Raw genomic sequence first — 23,626 nt, forward strand, 5'->3', positions numbered from 1 at the left:
CAAATCATCCTTCTGGAATATTCCAACCAGGAACCTAGAATAGTGAATTTTCACTATATTAGTGAATTGGGATTGTTATGGTTAGTGTTCTTTTCATCACTGTTTAAAGTCTCATATTGTAATAGTGGGAAAGGTCATAGTACATAGAATCTACCAAAATCTCAAAAGAATGTTAAACATAAGACTTTCTGATTCAGTGCATTCTTTTTAAGTTTGTCATTTTTGCTCCTGATTTTGTTTTATCATAAATAGTCTGTAGGGCCAGATGTAGTGTCACACACCTGTAATTCCAGCAACTTATGACTGAAGCAAGAGAAGCATTAGTTCAAGACAAATTCAGCAACTTGGAGACTCTGTGTCAAAAAGTTTTAAAAAGGACATGTGATGGAGCTCAGTGGTAGAGAGCCCCTGGGTTCAATTCACAGTACTGCAAATAAATAAATATATACATACTCTGTAGAAAGATATTTCATAGAAATAGGAGCCTAGAAAGTTTATATGTTTCCAGAGTAGGAAAGAAGAGTTTGTTTTCATTTAGGATTTGCAGTTAAAGGATTGTCAGTGAAACACCAAGCCATTTCCAGGTACAGAGAGGAAAGGTGTACAGTGTAATAGAGCATTGTTATGCCTTCTTTTTGCATAGTGCTACTATTCAAAGTATATTTTCATATACCATTTATCATCCTTGTAACCCAGTGAGATATTTTTTCTACTACTATTTGGAAACTAAGTGGTATCAGTTGGCTTGCTCAAAATCAATAGCTGGTAGGTGTTAGAATTGGAACCTTCTGATTCTAAAGCCTCCAGAAACTTTTCTGCTATAGATTTTTGGAAATTTTATGCAGCAGCATCTAAGAAGCTTTGAAGAGAAGGGGTGTCCCAGGACCAATTTTAGTGATGCTAAAGGCAGATCTCAAATTGAATCTGAAAAGTAGAGTGGCTTCTCTGCTCTGCAATAGAGTAGTGCCCAAAGGTTAAAACACACCTCTTTGAATTCTAGCTTATCAAAATGTTTGCCATCTTTTAGTCACTCTGTGGGTTGATGGGAGGGAGGCTTCAGTATTCAAAGGAGGATTTTTGAATGAAGTAGTCCCTGTTTTAGTACGGATTGAGCATCCCTAGTCCAAAAATCCCAAATACAAAATAGTCTAAAATCTGAATTTTGACCACCAACATGATGCTCAAGAAGTTTTTTAAAATTTAGATTTTTGGATTAATGATACTCAACTGGTAGTGAATACAAACACTCCAAAGTCTGACAAGCTGTGAAATCTGAAGCACTTCTGGTCCCAAGAATTTCATATAAGGGATGCATAACCAATGCATCTTAGAGAGTTATTCTCTTGGACTTTGGGTCCCCTAACGTACTTTCTTTTTAATCTGTGTCTCCAGGAGCCTCCAGAAGATGATGCAAACATCATTGAGAAGATCCTGGCATCTAAGACTGTCCAGGAGGTTGGTGATTCATGTTTCTAGTTTTTATGTCACCAGAATACATTGCACCCTTTGTGAAGAGATATTTGACTATAGAACCTAGAATGATCATCTTAGCTGGAATAAGAGCTTTGCAAGAGTATTGTGTGGCTGGTCAACACTTACTTTTACCCCCATGAAGGATTTTAGGACATAAAAGTATTAAATATCTAGAATAGGTCAAATTGATAATGTTCTCCAGTATGAACCTAGCAAAGGTATTTTTTATCTGTAGTTTATAATCATCAGAGACCATAAAGAAGAGACAGAAAAATAATCTTAATGGAAATATAATGGGATTTTTTCCTTAAGCATCTCAGGGCCATTGTAGGAATCCCCTAAAGAAAATCTAAGTGAGAGAGTATATTGATGCCAGTGAGAGCATAGATTGATCTTTACTTCCAGTGTTGAAGAAAGTAAACTCCCTTACCACTGTTTCAGATGGAGACTAGGATGCAGGTCACTTCTGCACCAGGCTCTGGTCCTAACATTTTTTCAGAGCCCTGGGCCAGCTTAAGTTTATCAGGTGAATGTTATTAAGCCTGAACCCTGGAAAGTGTTGTTGTTTTAACTGCATAGGTATGTGTTAGGTCTTTGGAAAACCTGAACAATAGCTTGTGAGGAAATAGCCTGGGAAAATGAAAATATCCTCAAGAAATGTTTACTAAAACTGGACAGAAGTGTTATTTATGTGTTTTCTTTTGACATAAGTGGATGAACTGCCTAGGATCTGGGCTAACTGCTTGCTGTTGGTTACAGGTTCACCCAGGAGAACCCCCATTCGACCTAGAGCTGTTCTACGTTAAGTATAGAAATTTGTACGTCTAGTTAGTGTGTTATATGTATTTGGATTTTATATAAATAAAACCTCCTTTTTCTGGATTCTTTATTATCTTATATTTTTAGTAATTTGGCCCCTAAGGCATAACCCACAGATCTTGGCTCACTTAAGTTTACCTTGAGTTGAAAAATGCTCAACTTTGGCGGCAGTAGGATCAATTGAAGGGCTTTTTAATATTACTGAAGCCCTCACTCTACCCAGGACAAGTTGATTCAGAGTCAGAGTGGGCCCCAGAGATTGATATTTTTTTTAAAAGTTTCTGAGAAATTCTCACATGTACCCAGGGTGGGAAACCACTGTCCTATAGAATATAATATTTTTCTGTCTTCCATTTTTCTCCTCTCAGCTCCCTGTCCACTAATGTATATTTGATAGCTTGATATATCTGCTGCTCCTGCTCTGAGCCAATTTCTATAGAAGCCACAGTGAGAGAAATTATTTGGAATTACTCTATTTTGTATGGTTTTCTGTTCTTGCCCTTCAGGGCAAGGCCTTTCCAAACTTAGTTTCTAGCAGCTTTGCAACAGACCACCCTGCTGCTTTTGAGAAAGATAGTCACCCTGATTATTGAAACCTTAAAGCTTATCTTTTGCTAACTATGTGCTTGTCTCATAATTTGTATGTTTTTGGATAGTTCCTACTTACACTGTAAATGGGCCACAATGGAAGAGCTGGAAAAGGATCCTCGCATTGCACAGAAGATCAAGCGATTTAGGAATAAACAAGCCCAGATGAAGCACATTTTTACAGAGGTAAAGAAATATTTACTGATTCATTTGACTACTGCTTTTACTGTAGCAGTAAATACTGGGTTTAAGTTTCTAAGTCCAAGTTGAAGTCTGTTGTTTCTCTGGTCAAATTGATGAGTGTGTGCTGGTTTGTAGCAAAACTAGACTAGATTTAAGCCAAAAAAAAAAAACCAATCACCTACCAAGATATGAAGATCAAAGTTTATAAACTGACAACTCATAAGGACATGCATTTTGCTCTGAATACCAATAAATAGAGTTAAAGGGATATTCACACAATTTTTCATCCCTGCCTTATCACCATAAAAATGGCATTCCAAAAAGTCTTAAAGTTTGAATGCAAAAACAAAAACCAAGCCATAATTCTTAGAAAATAAATAACTATAATTATACAAACTTAAGAGTTTCTAAATCTTAATAAGAGAAAGGACTGATGGTTTTGAATATTAAATCTATTAATTAAAATTAAATTAATGCCTATTAAATTAATGCCTAATGATATCTTGAGCAAATAATTAGGAAATATGGATTTATATTAAGTACATGTATATTTTTCCTAATTATATAAATGCACATACTTACATGGCATACATTCTTCACATCCAATAGGAGAGCTTTCCTATTTATATTTATGTGCATGCATACACAGACACACACACACATATATTATATACATATAACAAATAGCTTTAATGAAAGAAATTCTCTTATCACTCAACGGGAATAATACAAAACTTCAAATGGGAAAAGTGAACAAATTATCAGGGAATTCAAAAAGAAGGAAAAATTGGTCATTACACATAGAAAGATATAGCAGGTTTCAACAGTAATCAAAGGCAGATTAAAATGGAGATCTAGTTTTTGCTTATCAAATGTTTGGAGGTTTTAAGAGACATTTAAGGTTGTAAGGGACACTGCCTGGATGGGAGCATAAATGCTATTAGAAGAGCAGTGTGGCAAGAGGCCTCAGGTATCCCAAAATCTGGATAGCCTTTGTCCCAGAAATTGTAATTCTGTCACTTATTTTAAGGAAATTCTTAAATCTTTGCACAGAGTTTTAGTTATGATAAAGAGTTGTTTAGGGCTGGGGATGTGGCTCGCCTGGTATGCGTGCGGCCCGGGTTCGATCCTCAGCACCACATACCAACAAAGATGTTGTGTCCGCCGAGAACTAAAAAATAAATATTAAAAAAAAAAAAATTCTCTCTCTCTCTCTCTCTCTCTCTCTCCTCTCTCACTCTCTCTTTTAAAAAAAAAAAAAGAGTTGTTTATATTGGTGAAAATTTGAAAACAAACAAAATGTTAGATAATAGGCTTTTGTTAATTCATGCATACTAATAGAATGTCTAGTAAAAGTAATATTGAAAATACTGGTGATGTGGAAATATACTTAGTGTTGTCAACTGTTACGAGTGGGAAATGTCAGGTTTCTACAGTAAATGTGACAGTGCCATTTTGGGTGTGCAGGAAAATAGAAGCACTATAATAATGTATAGGTAATAGAAAATGTGTTGAATATATTCATGAAAATTAACATCATTTTTTCTGGTTGATGGGATCATGGTAATTTTCCTCTTTTTTTAATATGTAATTTTCACTTTTATATAGATAACTTTTGAAGAAAAGAAATAATAAAAATTGTTCTTAAAAATGTAAAGTCATGTGGCTGGGGCTGTGGCTCAGAGGTAGAGCGCCTTCCTCACACACGTGAGGCACTGAGTTTGATCCTCAGCCCCACATAGAAATAAATAAAAATGTTGTGTTCATCTACAATTAAAAAAAAATGTAAAGTCACAATACTAAACCCTAAAAGGGCACTCAGATGCCATCAAGGCACATTAAATTGCTCCACACTCTTACTCAACTCATTGTTCAGGTCCTGTTCATTTTTCCTTAAGTGCTAAATTACTTTAGGGTAATGTCAGTAATCATTCTTATCCCAATTTGGGATCCTTCCTATTTAACCTTAGAATTTGGCCCTAGCTTTCTACATGTTTGTTTTTCTTATTATTGGTACATTGTAATTGTACATAATAGTGGGATTTATTATGCAGTATCCATACATGCACATAACATGATTTAGTCGATCTCATTCCCTGTTATCTTCCCTTTCCCGCCTCTCCTCTCTCCTTCTGATCTGCTTGATCTACTCTACTGATCTCCCTTCTAGTAGTAGTAGTAGTAGTAGTAGTAGTAGTAGTAGTAGTAGTAGTTGTTGTAGCAGTAGTAGTAGTATTTCAGTAGTGCATTATAATTAAGTATATAAGCAAAATTCACTGTAGTGTATTCATACATGGACATAGCATAATTTGGTAGATTTCATTCTCTGTATGTGTATTGTAAAGCTACTATGAAAAAAGTTTTTCATGGTACTATTCCTCTAAAAGAGAATTGGGACTAGAAGGTGATGACTATAATTGAAAGAGCCATTCTTTTTTATTTATTTTTAATATCTATTTTGTATATGGAAATAATTATTTTTTATATGGTGCTGAGGATCAAACTGAGTACCTCACACATGCTAGGCAAGCGCTCTACCACTGAGCCACAACCCCAGCTCTATTTACTTATTTTTATTAGTACATTATGTTCTACATAATTGTGGGGTTCATTTTTACATATTCATAAATGCATATAACATAATTTGTTTCATTTCAAACCCTAGTACTCTCCCCTTCTCCCCACGTCATCCTCTACTCTATTGGTCTTCCATTTATAAATTTATTTTTTAATCAGTGCATTCTGATGACACATTAAAGTGGAATTCATTGTGATATACATACACGTAGCATAAATTCATTCCACAGTTCCGCCCCTTTCCCATCTTTTTTTATATCTCTTTTACCTTTCTTTACCATTGTTCTCCCTTCTATTTTCATGAGATCCCCTCCATTTTTCTTTAATTTCTTATTTCTCTAGGGGCTGGGGATGTGGCTCAAGCGGTAGCGCGCTCGCCTGGCATGCGTGCGGCCCGGGTTCGATCCTCAGCACCACATACCAACAAAGATGTTGTGTCCGCCGAGAACTAAAAATAAATATTAAAAATTCTCTCTCTCTCTCTCTCTCTCTCTCCTCTCTCACTCTCTCTTTAAAAAAAAATTTCTTATTTCTCTCTATAGCTTCCACATATAAGAGAAAACATTTGATGCTTATGTCACTTAGTGCAACATTTGACAGTTCCATCCATTTACCAGTAAATGACATAATATTATTATTCTCTGTGGCTGAGAAAAATTCTTAATCTGTTCATCTATTGACAGCACCTGGTTTGGTTCCACAACTTGGCTATTGTGAGTTGCACTGCTATAAACATTGATGTAGCTGTATCACTGTAGTGTGTTGATTTTAGTTCTACTAGATAAATACTGAGGAGTGGGATCACTGGGTCTTATGATGGTTCCATTCCTAGTTTTTTGAAGACTCTTCATACTGCAGTCCCACCAACAGTGTATAAGTGTACCCTTTTCCTGATATCCATTCTTCCATTTTAAGCCCTGAGAGACAGAGCCCATGTCTTCCTCCTATTTCTGTCACTGGGACTAGACATGGAGTCAGTGCTCAGTAGTTATTTGACTGACCCAAGTAAGGGAGGAAAGTTTGCTCTACACCATTCCCCATTTTCTTGAAACAAAGTTCAAACACCTGAATACAGCCTACACAGCCTTGCGTATCTGTTTTCTTATGTATTCTGAAGGGAGTGATTTTCCCTAGATTACAGACAGTAAACTGTAAAGTTGTCTAGAAATAAAGTAACAGGAGTTTATTCTTTGGTGGGAAGGAAGAACTTTCGAGAAGATTGGAGCAAATCGTGCAATTAAGGATAAGTAATAGTGGGGAGTAGTTGCTGCAACACTGTTTTTTATCTTAATCTAGTAGACATTTTTACTAGTAACTTGGATAAATAATATTCTTGTAATACAAATGATAACTGAGTTTAGAGTAGAATATCTTCATGCCCATATTTCCAACTGCTTTATGAGGTAGCCAAGGTAGATGTGAGGGAAACCCAGCTCAAGATACTGTGAGCTCACACATACCACAGAGGTAGGAGGCTTCTGATACAATATCACAGCACCTTTTTTTCATTTCTTGGTTCATTTGGGTACCAGGACTTTGATGAAGGACTTTGCAAAACATAAGGGCAACTCAGGAAAACGTTAGTGGTGGTTGGGGTCATGACCATAGCTTAGTGAGAGCAAAGGGGGGAAGTGGACTGCAGGATAGTCTGCACCTAGGTTCTAGAGTCAAACTGCTGGGGCTTCTCTCACAACTCTCTCTGTCTCTTTTTCGCACATACACACACACACACACACACACACACACACACACATGCACGCATGTGCTCACTAAATCTCTCACAAGCTGGGTGAACTTATGTCATGTGCATAATCCCCTTCAAACTTATCCTCATGTGTGAAACAGGACTCCTAATAGTATCAGCTTTACAGAATACCTACAATTAAGTGACACAGTGCTATTGTTTTTCAACTTTATTGAACTATATCTGACAAAAAATTTTGTATATTTAAGGTATACAACTTGATGCTTTGATAAACATACGTTGTGAGATAATCACCATGCTTGCATATCTTGTCTCTTACCTCATTGCCTGTCTGCCCACCTGCTTATCTTTTTTTTTTTTCTTTTTTTGGTGAGAACACTTAAGATGTTATCTCTTGGCAAATTTGAAGTATATAATGTAGTATTTTTAACTGTTGCCACTGTTATATATTGGATCTCCAAAATATTTTTTTACCTAACTGAAATTTGTACCCTTTGACCAACATCACCCCACCTACCCCTTCCCTCTGCCCCTGGCATCCACCATTCTGTTCTCTGCTTCTATGAGTCCATAGAAGTCATGTTATTTTATATTCCATATACAGATGAAATCATGCAGTATTTGTCTTTCTCATTCTGGCTTATTTCAAGTAGCATAGTATCCTCCATATTCATCCATGTTGTTATAAATGGCATGATCTTTTTTTTTAGTCTGAATAGTATTCTATTGTGCATATATATAGACCATACTTTCTTTAATCATTGATCTGTGGATACAAACACTTAAGAATATTTCCATATCTTGGCTGTTATAGATAATAAATGGCAGTGTTTATAGAAGTGCTTATACTAGAGATCCAGAAATATAGCACATGAAGAACTGTTGAACAAATTGGTGTGTGTTTGTTTAAACCAGGTAGGGAGGAGACTGTTGAAAAGCCAACTTAGGATAGAATCAGGTTACTTACCACTGCTGTAAAGGAAGCATTTAATACCAATAAGCAGCAGTTAGGAGCTAGGAAGTTAGGCTATAATTTCATAAATAGTGATAAAGATTGTGATTCTACTATTAAGCAGGTAGAAGTAAAGCTGTTTTGGCAAAGGATTCGTCTTCAAGGATAGTAAATTTCTTATGGGAGCAATTGAATTTGAGGGTGGATTTGACAGGATTCTGTAGAAAGTATTCCTGCATTGATTAGACAATGAAAGTTGATGGTGTCTAACGTGTCTTCCATCCAAAGAGGCAGTAAGAATGTTCCAGCAGTCCAGCAGGAGGGTTTCTCGGTAAGAGAAAGCTAGGTGACCATTTATTTCACACAGCTCTTTGACCTTGGTCACTATACTTAACCTCTGTCAGTTTCTTTATCCAGAAAGTAATTAAACTTCTACTCCATGAGGTAGTTTTGAGGTTTAAATGAAAACACTTAGCATTACTCTGGATCCACATTAAATATCCTTGAATATTGCATATTATTGATTTGTAACTGAACTTTTTTGAGGTTTAATATGTATAAAGATGAGTAACCCAATTCTAAATGATCTTGAATTTTTACAAAATAAGCACAGTTACGTAACTACCACCTAAATCTGGATATAGAACTTTATCAGTACCCAGAAAACTCTTTTCATACTCCTTCTGATGTTAGCTGCTGTTACTAAAAAGAAAAAGAAGGTATAATTCCAAGCTGCCAAGGGAACAAGAAGCAATTAAAAAAAAAAAAAAAGGAGAACCTAGTGGTGATTTTTGCATTTAGCTGTAGTGACTAACAGGAAAGTCTCATCTGGCCATGGCACAGCCTGTACAGTGGTTGGATCCTTTAAATGTAGTCATGACATGTAAGATTTGGGGACAGTGAAGAAATAGCTGTGAAATGACTTTATTCTCAAGCAAACCCTTTCTGTGTATGATTCTAACAGAGTCTATGGTAAGGACCACTTAAAAGTTCCAGATTTTAGATGTGAAAGAAGGAAAATGCATCTCTTAATTGTTCTTTGTTTGTTAGCCTGATGAAGACTTGTTCAATCCAGACTATGTAGAAGTGGATCGCATCTTGGAAGTGGCTCACACCAAGGATGCAGAGACAGGGGAGGTGGGTGTGTTGCCATTTGCCTCTCCTAAAGCATCATCCCTTCCTTCTATGTATGTCACTTATTATCATGTGGCTTCTGTCTTATTTTATTCATGTGTCATCATGAAGGGTGACAACGTGTGATTGACTCCTTTAATCTAGTAGGAAGAACCCTAAGTTTTTCTCCTGCTTCCTATCAGGAGGTGACTCATTACCTGGTGAAGTGGTGCTCCCTGCCGTATGAAGAAAGCACTTGGGAGCTGGAGGAAGATGTGGATCCTGCCAAAGTTAAAGAATTTGAGTCTCTTCAAATTCTCCCTGAAATTAAACACGTGGTAATGTATCTATATTTCTGTCTGGTACCTCTGATAACAAGTAATTTTATGTGGTTGTGAAGCTGTGCTCCTAAGCCATTTCTGTGGCATCTTACCTTTGTCCTTCCCCCTGATGATCCTGCAGTTTAGGGTGTTTATTTCCCTGCCTATGTCAGCCTGCAGCTCTATTTTGTTGTGTGTGACATTTAAGAAGCTTGGACATAGCTTAGATTTCTTGGTGTGTAGCTGTCATATGCAGTCAGGAAGATGGAAAATATAACAAATACCTGGCATGCAGAAGCAGCTCAGCAGATACTGTCTTTCTTAATTCTTGTTATCTCTTGATTCATCAGTGATCTCTTTTCTTTGTTTTATCCTTTTCCTTTACTCAACTGGAATATTCTTAATAGGAAGAATAGTCCTTTATCTGTAGATCCCTGGGGCCCCACAGAGAGAACATAGTGTTTTGATATAGGTTTATTCAGTTGGTGTGTTTTCTTGATTCTGGAGTATTTGTGTATTTAGAGTATCAATCATTAAAAGGGGGAAGGATTGGAATCAAAGTCTTGTTAAGATAATTAGGAAAGAAAATGGTTGTTAAAGGATAAGATTGTAGACTGAAATGATCAGTTTTTGTTTAAAAAAATCACTATTTTCATATGAAAATCTCATACTGGTTCCTTATTAGTGTTATTTGTTGCTTTTACATTACTAGAACTCAAGACTCAGAAGACTAGACCTCAGCATTGAACTTAGATCCCTATTAGAATCCATTCAGGAGCAGTGTTTTGTTTTAGGTTTTTCTGCTATATGAAAGGTGTAAAGAGGCATTTTAAGATGCAGAATTGTGATTAGAAACTTATAGTTTCATGTTGTTTGTCTACATGATTATTAAATTTCTCTTTTAACTCTCTCCTATTATACTGTTGTTCATTTTAAATTAAATTTGTCAGTCATTTATTAAGCACCTGCTGTAGGTTGTGTCTTCTATGAGATATAATAAGAAACAAGGTACTGCCCCTGCCCACCAGGAGCTCAGTGTGGTGGAAGAATGTTTGTACATGGACAGCACAGGATGATTGTGATGTGCAGCATAATGCAGAAGCTAAGCAGGGTGGAAGCCAAGAGGAGAAAGGAGTTCACTCTAACCCTATGTTACCATCTAGAAGTAATCAGGATTCTTACCTGTTCTCCCAGCTTGACTCCCACTTGGTTTCTCAGCCTGTGTGCATTTGGCAGGAAAATGAATACAAGGGTAATTTGTGGTGATTTCACATTTTCTTTGCAGTTATGAGGCTGTTGTCCTCCCCAGCTCTTAATGAACTATAGTATCCTTTTATACTTGCCCTTTTTTCCCCTAATTTATTTGTTTTCATTGAAAATGTACATTTTGAAATTTCATCTGAAGAATTCTAAATAATTCTTTAATTATTTCTAAAGATATAATTAAAGCTATCTTTTTATGTGTTACAAAAAGGACAAATTCTAAATGGTACTTTGCCTGAATGACTTTTTTTTTAAGGGATCTTATTCTAGATTTTGAAGTTTACAGGTAATCTTACCAGTCTTGACTTAATATCTAAATAAACCTAAAAGACGAAAAACCCAAAGCAGTGACTAGATCAGAAAGTAATACCTCTACATAAGAGCACTTACAAGGCAAAGTAGAAATCCATAGTGAAACTCTGTCATGGTAGCTACAGGACTGAGAGTCAGGTACTTGAGTCTCTGAGGGCAAGGAAGCTCATATGAACTGGGTTGTTTGGGCTTCAGGGATCCAGGCTGAAGTCTGAACAGTTCCCATTGGCTAAGAAGAACGTTATTTCTTTAAGGGAACAGAGCGTAAGAACTTACAGGAATATCTTCACTCAGAAGCTTTTGCTTTTAAGAGTTGTGGGTTTTTTGGTGGTTTTTTTTTTTTTTTTTAAGACTGGCATAATGTGTTTTCCCCCTTTGTTTCTCAAAACACCTGTAACTATGTGTTGATAATGTTCAGCAGAGTCCCATTTCAAAGTCTAACCACACCAGAATATAGTTATCACATACTTTTCTAAAAGGCCATGGATAGCTTAGACTTAATTCCAAACATGAATGAAATAATTGAGGATTTTTTTTTCTTTTTTTAAAATTTCATGGGTAAGTGGCTTGGTTTTAGTTAATAGCATATCAAGTGAAAATTTGATTATAGTAATCCAAAGGTGAGCCATCAAAGACTGAAGTTATTATATGGAAAAATTATAGTCTCAATATTCTCATTTATACATATAGGCACACTAAGAATTTTTTATTTTTAAGATCTTAAAGTCTCATTTTGCCTATAAGCAAACTATGACTATCTAAGAAAAAATAAATGAGATTTGTGGCTAGAAAGCTTAATACATAAAGATTTAAATTTTCCCCAAATTAATAAGTTCATTGTAATTCTAAATGAGATTCCCACTGGAGTTTAAGAGAAGATTATTTTTAGAAACCATTGTTTTATAGGAAAAATAAAGTACTAAGGCTGCCTCTATTTTGTTTAAGGGGAATGTAAGGAATTTGATTGATTTTTTTTTTTTTTTTTTTTTTTTTTTTGCCGTATGTGCTAACTTTAGAAACTAACCAACACAATATTTGACCCACTGTACTTTGCTAAGCTGATACACAAAGTGCCATTTCCTGGTACAAAGAATTAACAGAATAAAAATAAAGTACTTGAATCAACGAAAGAGATAAAAGACTTCTACAATGAAAACTACAGCATGCTAAAGAAAGAAATTAAAGAAGACCTTAGAAGATGGAAAGATCTACCTTGTTTTTGGATAGGCAGAATTAATATTGTCAAAATAACCATATTACCAAAAGCACTATAGATATTTAATGCAAATTCCAATCAAAATCCCAAGGACATTCCTTATAGAAATAGAAAAAGCAGTCATGAAATTCATCTGGAAAAATAAGAGACCCAGAATAGCTAAAGCAATTCTTAGCAAGAAGAGTGAAGCAAATGGAGTCACTATACCAGACCTTAAACTATACTACAGAGCAATAGTAGCAAGAACAGCATGGTGTTGGCACCAAAATAGACTGGTAGACTAATGGTACAGAATAGAGGACACAGAGACTAATTACAGTTATCTTATATTTGACAAAGGTGCCAAAAATGTACATTGGAGAAAAGATAGCCTCTTCAACAAATGGTGCTGGGAAAATTGGAAATCCATATGCAACAAAATGAAATTAAACCCCTATGTGTCGCCATGCACAAAACTCAAAAGTGAATTAAGGACCTAGGAATTAAACCAGAGACACTGCATCTATTAGAAGAAAAAGTAGACCCAAATCTCCATCATGTCAGATTAGGCCACAGCTTCCTTAATAAGACTCCTATAGCGCAATAATTAAAACCAAGAATCAATAAATGGGATGGATTCAAACTAAAAAGCTTCACTTCTCAGCAAAAGAAACAATCAGTGAGGTGAATAGAGAGCCTACGTTTTGGGAACAAATTCTTACCACGTGCATGTCAGAGTACTAATCTCTAGAATATATAAAGAACTCAAAAATCTTAACACCAAAAAAAACCACAAATAACCCAATCAACTAGTGGGCCAAGGAAATGAACAGACACTGCTCAGAAGAAGATATACAGTCAATCAACAAATATATGAGAAAATGTTCAACATCTCTAGCAATTAGAGAAATGTAAGTCAAAACTAAAATTTCATCTCACTCCAGTCAGAATGGCAGCTATTAAGAATGCAAACAACAAAAAGTGTTGGCAAGGATGTGGGAGGAAAGGCACACTTATACATTGCTGGTGGGACTGCAAATTGGTGCAGCCAATATGGAAAGCAGTATGGAGAATCCTTGGGAAACTGGGAATGGAACCACCATTTGACCCAGCTGTCCCACTCCTTGGTCTATACCCAAAGGATTTAAAAACAGCATACTACAGGGACACTGCCCCATCAATGATTATAGCAGCACAATTCACAGTAAACTGTGGAACCAACCTAGATGCCCTTCAGTAGATGAATAGATAAAGAAAATGTGGTATATATGCACAATGGAATATTATTCAGCATTAAAAGAGAATAAAATCATGGCATTTGCAGACAAATGGATGGAGCTGGAGAATATAATGCTCAGTGAAATTAGCCAATCCCAAAAAAACAAATGCCGATGGTCATTATTACCCTAAGTACATGTGTGAAGACATGAAGAATGTGACTCTACTTGGTGTACAACCAGAAATATGAGAAATTGTGCTCTATAAGTGTAATATGAATTGTAATACATTTTGTTGTCATACATAACAAATTAAAATTAAAAATTTAAAATGATATAAAAAAGAATTAATAGAAACAAATTTTTAAATAGAAACTGAAAAAAAAAACCTAATATTAGCTTGCAGGGAAATTAAAGTATAGAAGAAAATGGCATCCAGGAGTCTAAGCCATCTGACACTTATCAAGTTTTAGGAGTGTCTATTTCTCTTCTTAATTACTTGTAAATTTTATAGAAGTATTTTTAATCTGTTAAAATTAGAAAATATAAGACTGCTCATTACTCAGAAAATTACAACTATAGTTTGAAACCAGCCTTTGGACAGTATTTGAGGTTTACCACCTTGCCAGTGATTGTATTATGCTCCTAACATCCTTTTCTTTGTACTGTACTTCACGCTACTTCCTTAGGAACGGCCTGCTTCAGACTCCTGGCAGAAACTTGAGAAATCTCGAGAATATAAGAACAGTAACCAACTTCGGGAATACCAGCTGGAGGGAATGAACTGGCTTCTTTTTAATTGGTATAACAGGTAAGGCCAAAACCTACCCAGATATCTGTATCTGGAGGTAAACTGTTGCCTTCGCCTCAAAAACTGGCAGTAGCAGAGTGGTGAGTGAGCAGCATAGCCTCCATTTAGAATTGTTCAAGGCTGATTTTGCTTTTATTTTAGGTGTTTCTTCAGCCAAAAGGAGAAATGAGGCCAGGCATGGAAGACATGCCTACAGTCCCAGCAGCTAGGGAGACTGAGGCAGGAGGATCACAAGTTTAATGCCAGCAATTTAGAGAGGACCTAAGCAACTCAGTGAGATCCTATCTCAAAGGGCTGGGGATGTGGCTCAGTGTTTAAGCACCACTGGGTTCAATCCTCAGTACAAAAAAAAAGGTGGGGAGAGAAATGATGTTTAGACATCCCTGACTTTGTGCCTTACTGGAAGCAAGGGAGTGGTGGGGGTCAACCTAGATGAAACAAAATACTAAATATTTTTAAAAACTTTTCTATCTCTAAGTCTTTAGTCTCCCTCACCCCCAACAAAAGGCTCTAAAAGAGAACGGATCTGAAATATAGCCCCCACTTTTGGACTTAAATTGTGAGCCATATATGTACTGGACTTATGTGCTATAGCAGTCCATTTTGAATTTTTAGAGTTCTAGTTCTTGTCATTATCTGGTTCAACCAGATGAAATTTCAGAAAGGTGGGTTGAGATTTTCTTAATATTCTAGATTATACCCCATAATAGTGATTTTTAAGATTGTGTTGTTATGCAAAACCCATCTACATAGGATTCTGGACACCTATGTTCTAGCATAGTCAGTCTCTGCCACTTACTAAGGTGTGACCCAGAGCATAATTCACCCAACCAGGCCTTGGGTTGCCCATCTGAACAGTGAGGGAGTGAGACCAGATGATGGACATACCCTACCCCTTCCAGAGCCATAGCTCTGGTATGCAGTCTGTGATTCTGGATCACTAGAAGAAACCAACATTTTTACTCTTAAGAAATTTATCACATGGTTTCAAACATCCTTTTTTTTTCGTTAATATTTTTTTAGTTGTTAATGGACCTTTATTATATTTTATTTATATGCAATGCTGAGAATCAAACCCAGTGCCTCGCATGTGCTAGGCAAGCGCTCTACCACTGAGCTACAACCCCAGCCCCTCAAATGTTGTCCTTTGATAATATACAAATGATAAATGATGAGAACCACATAACTTATCATCTTTTTATTTTTATCTTGGCTTCTAGGAAGTTTTTCAATTACAAAAACTCGCTTAGGTTTGAAGCATTTTTTCCTCAGTATTATTTTAATATTTAGTAATTTTTTTTAGTTTATATTTTAATAGACTTACTTCAGTATTTTCTCCCAAGTTGGCATAATTCCATTTTGGAAGTAGGAAGGGTATGAATAATAATAAAAAATAAGCCTGTTTCATCTCTATAAAATGAAAACAAAGCCTTCACTGATGACCATACCAATCAAGGTATACTTGTGAAGCTTTCATTATTATTATTTTTTTAGGTGTTTTTTTTTTTTTTTTTTTTACCAACTTCTAACAGCTCTACTATATTGATAATGCATTACCTGTATTTCTTCCCCTCTACAGAAAAAACTGTATTTTGGCTGATGAGATGGGCCTAGGGAAAACCATCCAGTCCATCACATTTCTTTCAGAAATATTCCTCAGAGGAATCCATGGCCCTTTTCTCATCATCGCCCCTCTCTCCACCATTACTAACTGGGAGCGGGAGTTCCGAACATGGACAGAGATGAATGCCATTGTGTACCATGGCAGCCAGATCAGCAGGCAGATGATCCAGCAATATGAAATGGTGTACAGAGATGCACAGGTGAGCCTCACACAAATCACAGAGACCCAGGGACTGCTTGAGTTCAGAATATCCTATCTACCACTTATCTTCAGGAGTTTCAGATTCCTATACTTTTGATAACTCTTGACTTACTCTGTTGAGTCATATGTTTGTTGAAGCTGATTTCTTGCCCTTATAGTTTATTTTAATTTATGATAAAACGTAGGATTAGTGGGCATGCTTTCATATCCCTCTGAGATACCTCAGAGATCTTTTCTTGGCTTTTAGTGTTGGCTTATGAAGTTGCTTTTATATGCAGATTTTATCTGGATTGTTATGTGCTCAGTGAAGGAAGTGAGAAGAATTATCATACAGTGGATAGATTTCTAGCCAGGGAGTTTGGAGAGGAGGTAGACACATTGGATAGTTAAAGAGAAAACAGGTTTCATGTTATTAAAAGCACAACAGAATTTTTAAAAAGATTTTGTTACATATAATCACTTTGTTGAGTATGGTTATATGTTTGTCTTCAGCACTGGTTTTTACAATTAAGCAAGGTAAAAAGTAAATGACTCCAATCAAGAAAGCCATTTGCTCTCCCCAGGGGTTCCATAGACAGCAAGAGACATTTGGGAGAAATTTCACATGTGCTCTAACATCATGCAGCTCTGCTTTTGAAATGTGATGGCAACACCAAGAAAGGCTGAATGACCAAGGTGTGTCCTCTCCAATAGCACTTGCCCTGAGTCAATCTATGCTAGAACCTGAGTTATAAGATGAAACTATTTAAATCTGAAAAGTAGCAGGGGGTTTTCCTGGATTCAAGCTATACATGGTTTAGATCAAGTTCTAGGTGGAGGTGTGTGAATAAACCCCATCTTCTTTCTTTATCATAGTAGTTAGTAAATGATAGGCTCCCTGTCTTCTTACATAGCTTATCCTTGTCTCCTTTTTGACAATACTTGCTGCCTTACTTGTTTCATGGATGTGATGTCTCTCTTTGCTAAGTAGTAGATTCATTATTACATTCTCTATTTTATTCTTATATATTCTCCTTTCTCACAAGAGGAAAAGGGCTGAGGATATGGCTCAGTTGGGAAAGTGCTTGTCTTGCATGCACAAGGCTCTGGGTTAAATCCCCAGCACCAAAAAAAAAAAAAAAAACTTATCTCACAAGAGGAAAGCATTGTGTTGGCTTCTCACTTAGGCCTTAGTATTTAACAGTGCTTTCTTCTCTAATTCAGCAGGCGACCCATTTGCAGAGTTCTTTATACCATTAGCTATGGTAAAAAGCTCTGCCTTTGGTTGTGTCATCCTCAGGGAAACCCCCTCTCAGGAGTCTTCAAGTTCCACGTTGTCATCACAACATTTGAGATGATCCTGGCAGATTGTCCAGAGCTGAAGAAGATTCACTGGAGCTGTGTGATAATTGATGAGGCCCACCGGTTGAAGAATAGGAACTGCAAACTTCTGGAGGGGCTAAAGCTCATGGCTCTGGTGAGAGTTAGCCAGCTTTTTACATAAATAAATACAGATTTCTTCCATTCAAGGTAGAGGAAGTTTTCCTCAGACATGTCACTTACTTGTATATACATAGTCCTTTTGCCACAAATTGAATCCAAGAGGGGCTCATGGAATTCTTAAGTAGCATGAAATTTGGGGCCTGAAAATGTAAGCTGTTTTGGTTTGTTTCTGGGTCTTGAATGAACTGGTACCACACATGATGACCTTTTAATGTTAATGCATTGGAACAGTGTCAGTTTGTGGTGGGTAGGTATTCGATAAGTGAATGAATGAATGAATGAATGCTTTAGTTAACATGAAATTGCTGCTGGAATCAGTGATGTGAAAGAAAAGTTGACCCATTTGATGACTACCCCTATGAAGTGTTGGCACTCCATCTTTTCATTAAGGTTGAATAGAATGCCCCAAATTTAAGCACACAATGCCCTGGTTTAATTTTCCCCACTAAAATGTACTATTTGGATAGCTCAAACACTTTTTATCATGTGCTTTTAATTTGTATAGGAACATAAAGTGCTGCTCACTGGAACACCTTTGCAGAACTCTGTGGAAGAACTCTTCAGTTTGCTAAATTTTTTGGAGCCATCACAATTTCCTTCAGAGACTGCTTTCCTGGAAGAGTTTGGAGATCTGAAAACAGAGGAACAGGTAAGAGGGGCCCAAAAGATTGTGGAGATAATGTGATAGTTACCTTCACATCAAGAAAAGAGCAAGTCATTATGGGGACAGGATTTTGCATCTCTGGTAAAATGATCATTACCTCCTTTATTTTCTGTATTTGTTTATATTGGAGAGGACCACCTGATTATTTGTAATTCCTATTACTACAAAGGACAGATGACTCGGCATCCAAAATGTCTTATGTTAGCATATTAGGCCTTCTGCTTCACTGAGCTCCTTTGTGCATTCAGTGGTTTTGCTCACAGGTCTGACCTTAGAAGCATGATGCTTGATCTCAGGAGCATGATGCTTTTCTTCTGCTTCCCTCATCCCTTCATCCTTCCTCCTACATAATGAACAACTTGTTCCCAGGCCTACCTTCTTGATTACAATACAATACACAGGCAATGAGGGAAAGAAGGCAGTCATATTAGGGTAGTCCACTTTTATCAGGATCAATTGAGTTTCCTATTTTTGAAGGTCTAGTCTTAAATCTGGTTTGTTGGACTTAAAGCTAATTCCAAAAAACCAACATTAATAAAAATCTATCTACTATGAGTAGAAATCTCTGTCAGGAATTATAGAAATAAACCAGACAAGCTTAAGTGCCATAAGAGGAACAAATAACAGAATTGAGAACTTTGAAGTAGAGAAATCAGGAAATATTTTAGAGAGTACAATTTATGAGTACATTTTGAGGGACAGATAAGTTTTGAACTGGTGGAGAGAGAAAAGGTGGTAACTACTTTGCATAGGAAAAAAGCCCAGCGTAATCTGAGTAGTGAGGAATTACCTGGTTGAACTGAAAACAGAGGAGATGAATTGGGAAGAAGTTTACAGTTTTGTTGTAAGGCAGATTGAAGAGTGTATAGGTAATAGAGAAGCCATGCAAGGCTTTTATTATAGGAATGACATAATTAACCCTGCTAAATTAATTTAGCAATGGTGTAAAAGTGGGTTGGGGCAAAGAATTGGGGGACTGAAAAGGTTTGGAAATTTCACTAAGAGATATCAAGAATACATTCTGTAATTCCATTCTGTTTCTTTCTACTTGTGATGCAAGTCAGAATTTGAGAACAGTGAAAAATCAAACATAATTCCCCTCCTCTACATTTGCCCTGTCTGTTGATCCTTCAGAATCCCTCTCTTCATTTTTGGACCACTGGAAATGCATCCTCTTCTCCCATTGCACTTAATTTGTGGTATGCATTTTTTCTTCTTCCTAGACAATGATCTCCTTGAGGACAAGGCCCACATCTTCTCCAAACTTGTGTTTGTTGTATTGACCAGCACAGTGTCTGGCATATAGTATACTCTAAATGATTCAAGGTATGAACCAAGTGAAGGGCAAAAGCTGAACCCAGCATGTGGCAGATTGACATTTGTCCCTATCTTTAACAATTAGCTAGCTGTGTCTTTTCTCTTTGGGCTTTTTTACATAGTAATTCCTTATCCATTTTGGGGGATTAGATTCCTAAGTACCCTTGGTTGTTAAAATCAAGGTCTCATAAGAGAGTCAGGTTTAAGATTGGGGTTAGTTAGAAGAAAACCATTAAAATGGCATCAAATGTCTTTTTTTTAAATTTAAAAATTATTTTTAATTGATAAAAAGAATTATATATTGTGTCTTGAGATATGTATATGTGATAGATGGCTAAATAGAGCTGGTATATGCATTACTTTACCTACTTATTTAATGTGGTAAGAACAGTCAATCCATTCTTACAGCAGTCTTCAAGAAAACGTTGTTATTAATTATAGTTGCCATGTTTTACAATAGATGTCTTGAGCTCATTTCTCCCACATAACTGAAGTTTTGATCAACATCTGCCCAGGCCCCACACCCTAGCCCAGTTTCTAGTTACCAGTATTTTACCCTCTGTTTTTATGAGATATCTGTATTTTAAAAGACAGTGAATAAATTGGTAGAAAGCATCTGTTTCCAAAGTAAAGCATATTCACCTGTTTCAATAACTCACTCTCTAGTGACTGTCAGTCACATTGTATTAAAGAAGCATTGCCACAGCAGATTCCACCCCTTTTATAAAAATTAAACAGCCTTTTCTGACTTGAAACTAGATTTTTTTTTCATTATCGTTTTTCCTTATTCTCCTATTAGGCTTAATTTTTCTGTTATTACATTTTAGCCCCAGGTTAACTCAGGTGTTTTGACTTTGAATCCCTTACTCCCCCGCCCCTGCCCCTCCAACCTCAGTTGTCTTCCTGGGAGAGGGAACAAGTCACCTTGCTGGTGCATTCATGTGAGTGGAGATCTCTGTCCAGGCTTGGACTGTCAGGATAAAAATAGATCATAGCAAAGAATACCATCAGGATTGAAGTGTCCCTGATGTAACAACTGCCACAAAGGAATGGGAGGTGTCAGTGTATGACATTAATTTCCTATACTATTACCCCCAAACACATATGCTGGTGCTGTTGTTTAAAAGACATTGATGGATTCCATTTTCAGATTGCCTCTACGCCCTGTGTTCTTTCAGCATCTAAATCTTCACTTTGAGATATGTGTTCCTCCTAACAAGATTTAAAATATTCTTCAGTTAATCCCTGTAATGTATGTGTGTTAGAGAAGAGTGAGAGAGAGGTTTGTTTTCTCCATCCTAGAGAATAGGTACTTTCTTCTTTTTGCCTTTTTAATCTTGTGAGATTGTCATAAGTTCTTGATAATTTGTGAATTAAAGCTAGATTCTTTTTTTCCTTCTAGTGCTATTTTAAACTCCCCCTTTTGGAATCTGATCTTTCTTTTAGTCTGCTACTGCAGTACTATGATTTAGATATCCAAGAGATGTTAGCAAAGCTTTGAATCCCCCACAGTAATCATTCAGTTAGGATTGGGGCTGGTAAATAGATCTCATTTCTCTAAACAGGTAAAGAAACTGCAGTCCATCCTAAAACCAATGATGCTTCGGCGCCTGAAAGATGATGTGGAAAAGAACCTTGCTCCCAAACAAGAGACAATCATTGAAGTAGAACTTACCAATATCCAGAAAAAGTACTACCGTGCCATCCTGGAGAAAAACTTTTCCTTCTTGACCAAGGGAGCAAATCAGCACAACATGCCCAATCTTATCAACACCATGATGGAGCTGAGAAAATGCTGTAACCATCCCTATCTGATCAATGGTAAGTTGAATCAGAGGGAGTAACTCAGGACAGGTACAAGCCTCTGCCAGAAGCCAATGATAGTCAAAGATCTTGTGTATTGAGTTCTCATTATATGCTCTACATATATAATCTCACCTTTTTACACAGTATAAACTGAAGTTGATGGATTTGCCTAAGGAGTCTTGCTAAAAAACACACAGAGCTAAGTTTGGAACTTCCTTCTCTGACTTTACTGGTCACTCAGCTCTGCATTTATTTACTCACAAGCTAGCCTACACTTTCCACTCACGGATGGAAAATTGTAACTTTGCTAAATAGATAGTGCTGCAATGAGATTAAAACTCTGCAGATAAAGTTAACAGTTCACTAGTTAGAAAAGATTTTGAGAGGTTTTTTTTCCCCTTTATTTGTAGTTGGACACAATACCTTTATTTTAAATTTATTTTTATGTGATACTGAGGATGGAACCCAGTTACTCACACATGCTGTGTGAGCGCTCTACCTCTGAGCCACAACCCCAGCCCTTGAGAGGTATTTTTATAATGAAACTTTTTTAGAAAAAAAATAAAATGTGACTTGGATTCTCTTACAACGAGTTTTGTGAAGACAAGGTATGAAAGCCTTTTTTGTCAAATCTCTGGGACAATTTCTTTACTACTTGAGTCAGCTTAGGACTTGACATCTCAGTCCTCCTTGAAAAGCAAAGCACTTTCATTGGCCCTCCCTCCAACAGTGAGTGAACTGCCAAGGGTACATTCCAGGAACACACACCCAGCAGCATCTTCCCACTGGATTGTTGGTCCAGAATCTAACAAGAACCCATTTCACTTTTTCCAGGGTCTTTAAAACAGCAGCTTTTACCCTTATATTTTGTTCAAAGAATTGTTCCATTCATTTTCAGGGGCAGAGGAAAAAATTTTAGAGGATTTCCGAAAAACCCACAGCCCTGATGCCCCTGATTTTCAGCTGCAGGCCATGATTCAGGCAGCAGGGAAGCTGGTGCTGATTGATAAACTGCTCCCTAAGCTAATTGCTGGTGGCCACAAAGTGCTCATCTTCTCTCAGATGGTGCGCTGCCTGGATATCCTGGAAGATTATCTCATCCAAAGAAGGTGAGCCTGTGTCAAAGCTCTGCATCCAGTACTGTAGGCAGCTCCTTTTCTTTGATCTTTCTGGTCCAGCCACACATTCAAAAATGGAGAAACGGAATCTTCTCTTAAAGATTGATAAAATTCAAAGTTAATCTTATGACCAAGTATACTCAAGTTTAATTGGAGTGAATTTCATGGCCTATAATATGGAATCCTTATTTTGCTTAAGAAAAAACCCGTACGATTATGTTCATATTAATTGAAGTTAACAATTGAAATAGCATTACAAAAGGTTAAGAAAGCAATTTACATTTTTTGTTGCTGCTTAATGATGAAATACATCCCATCAGGCATTGCTGCTTTAAGTTTCTGAAAATGCATAACCTTACAGTTCAGAAAGCCTTTATGTCCTTCTCAGCAAGTTCTCTAAGGTTTTATAATACACTGGCTATGGCCTCTCAATTCATTTCTTATTTGTAATTCCATGAACCTGAGTTTCCTTACTCATGCAAATGAAATGCCCATGTTATTATGCTGATGATTTGAATTCTGTGTGGGAACCACATTTGTCACATCATATACCTTACCTTAGATTTTTAATCACAGTGATACATCAGTGATCTGAAGATAACCAATGGGTTTTTACAAATGTACTTTTAACAATAAAAGACTTTTCAAGATTACAGAAACTAAGTAGCTTATGCATTGCTAAGTTTAAAGAACATATTAGTTTTCAAATAATAAAATTTTGCATATCTCAAGTGTCTTAACCATGTTTTTATCCTTTAAGATTCTGTTGCCCTCATGTATTTCATAGAAAAGTATTAAAGTAAAAAATATTAAAGAAAATGACAATTTTATAAGCATGTTAAAATTTAATATTATGTACAAAGTTGTTCAAAATCTAGTTAGCCTA

The 23,626-nt window shown here is 36.5% G+C and overlaps 1 protein-coding gene across 9 annotated transcripts in view; it reads left to right on the forward strand.

Annotated features, from left to right (window-relative positions):
• Window positions 1-23,626, forward strand: part of CHD6 (chromodomain helicase DNA binding protein 6) — a 211,092-nt gene that overhangs the window by 110,946 nt on the left and 76,520 nt on the right. For all 9 annotated transcript variants that reach the window (XM_081289966.1, XM_081289958.1, XM_081289959.1 and 6 more), the window contains 11 exons: window positions 1,393-1,455; window positions 2,233-2,291; window positions 2,949-3,066; window positions 9,348-9,434; window positions 9,614-9,748; window positions 14,407-14,528; window positions 16,108-16,351; window positions 17,633-17,809; window positions 18,341-18,484; window positions 21,382-21,637; window positions 22,521-22,731. In XM_081289966.1, coding sequence (XP_081146092.1) covers window positions 1,393-1,455; window positions 2,233-2,291; window positions 2,949-3,066; window positions 9,348-9,434; window positions 9,614-9,748; window positions 14,407-14,528; window positions 16,108-16,351; window positions 17,633-17,809; window positions 18,341-18,484; window positions 21,382-21,637; window positions 22,521-22,731 — 1,616 coding nt within the window. The remainder of the gene's footprint in view (window positions 1-1,392; window positions 1,456-2,232; window positions 2,292-2,948; window positions 3,067-9,347; window positions 9,435-9,613; window positions 9,749-14,406; window positions 14,529-16,107; window positions 16,352-17,632; window positions 17,810-18,340; window positions 18,485-21,381; window positions 21,638-22,520; window positions 22,732-23,626) is intronic.

Source organism: Spermophilus citellus (assembly GCF_964194105.1).
Source record: "Spermophilus citellus genome assembly, chromosome: 4".
Taxonomy (NCBI): Eukaryota; Metazoa; Chordata; class Mammalia; order Rodentia; family Sciuridae; genus Spermophilus; species Spermophilus citellus.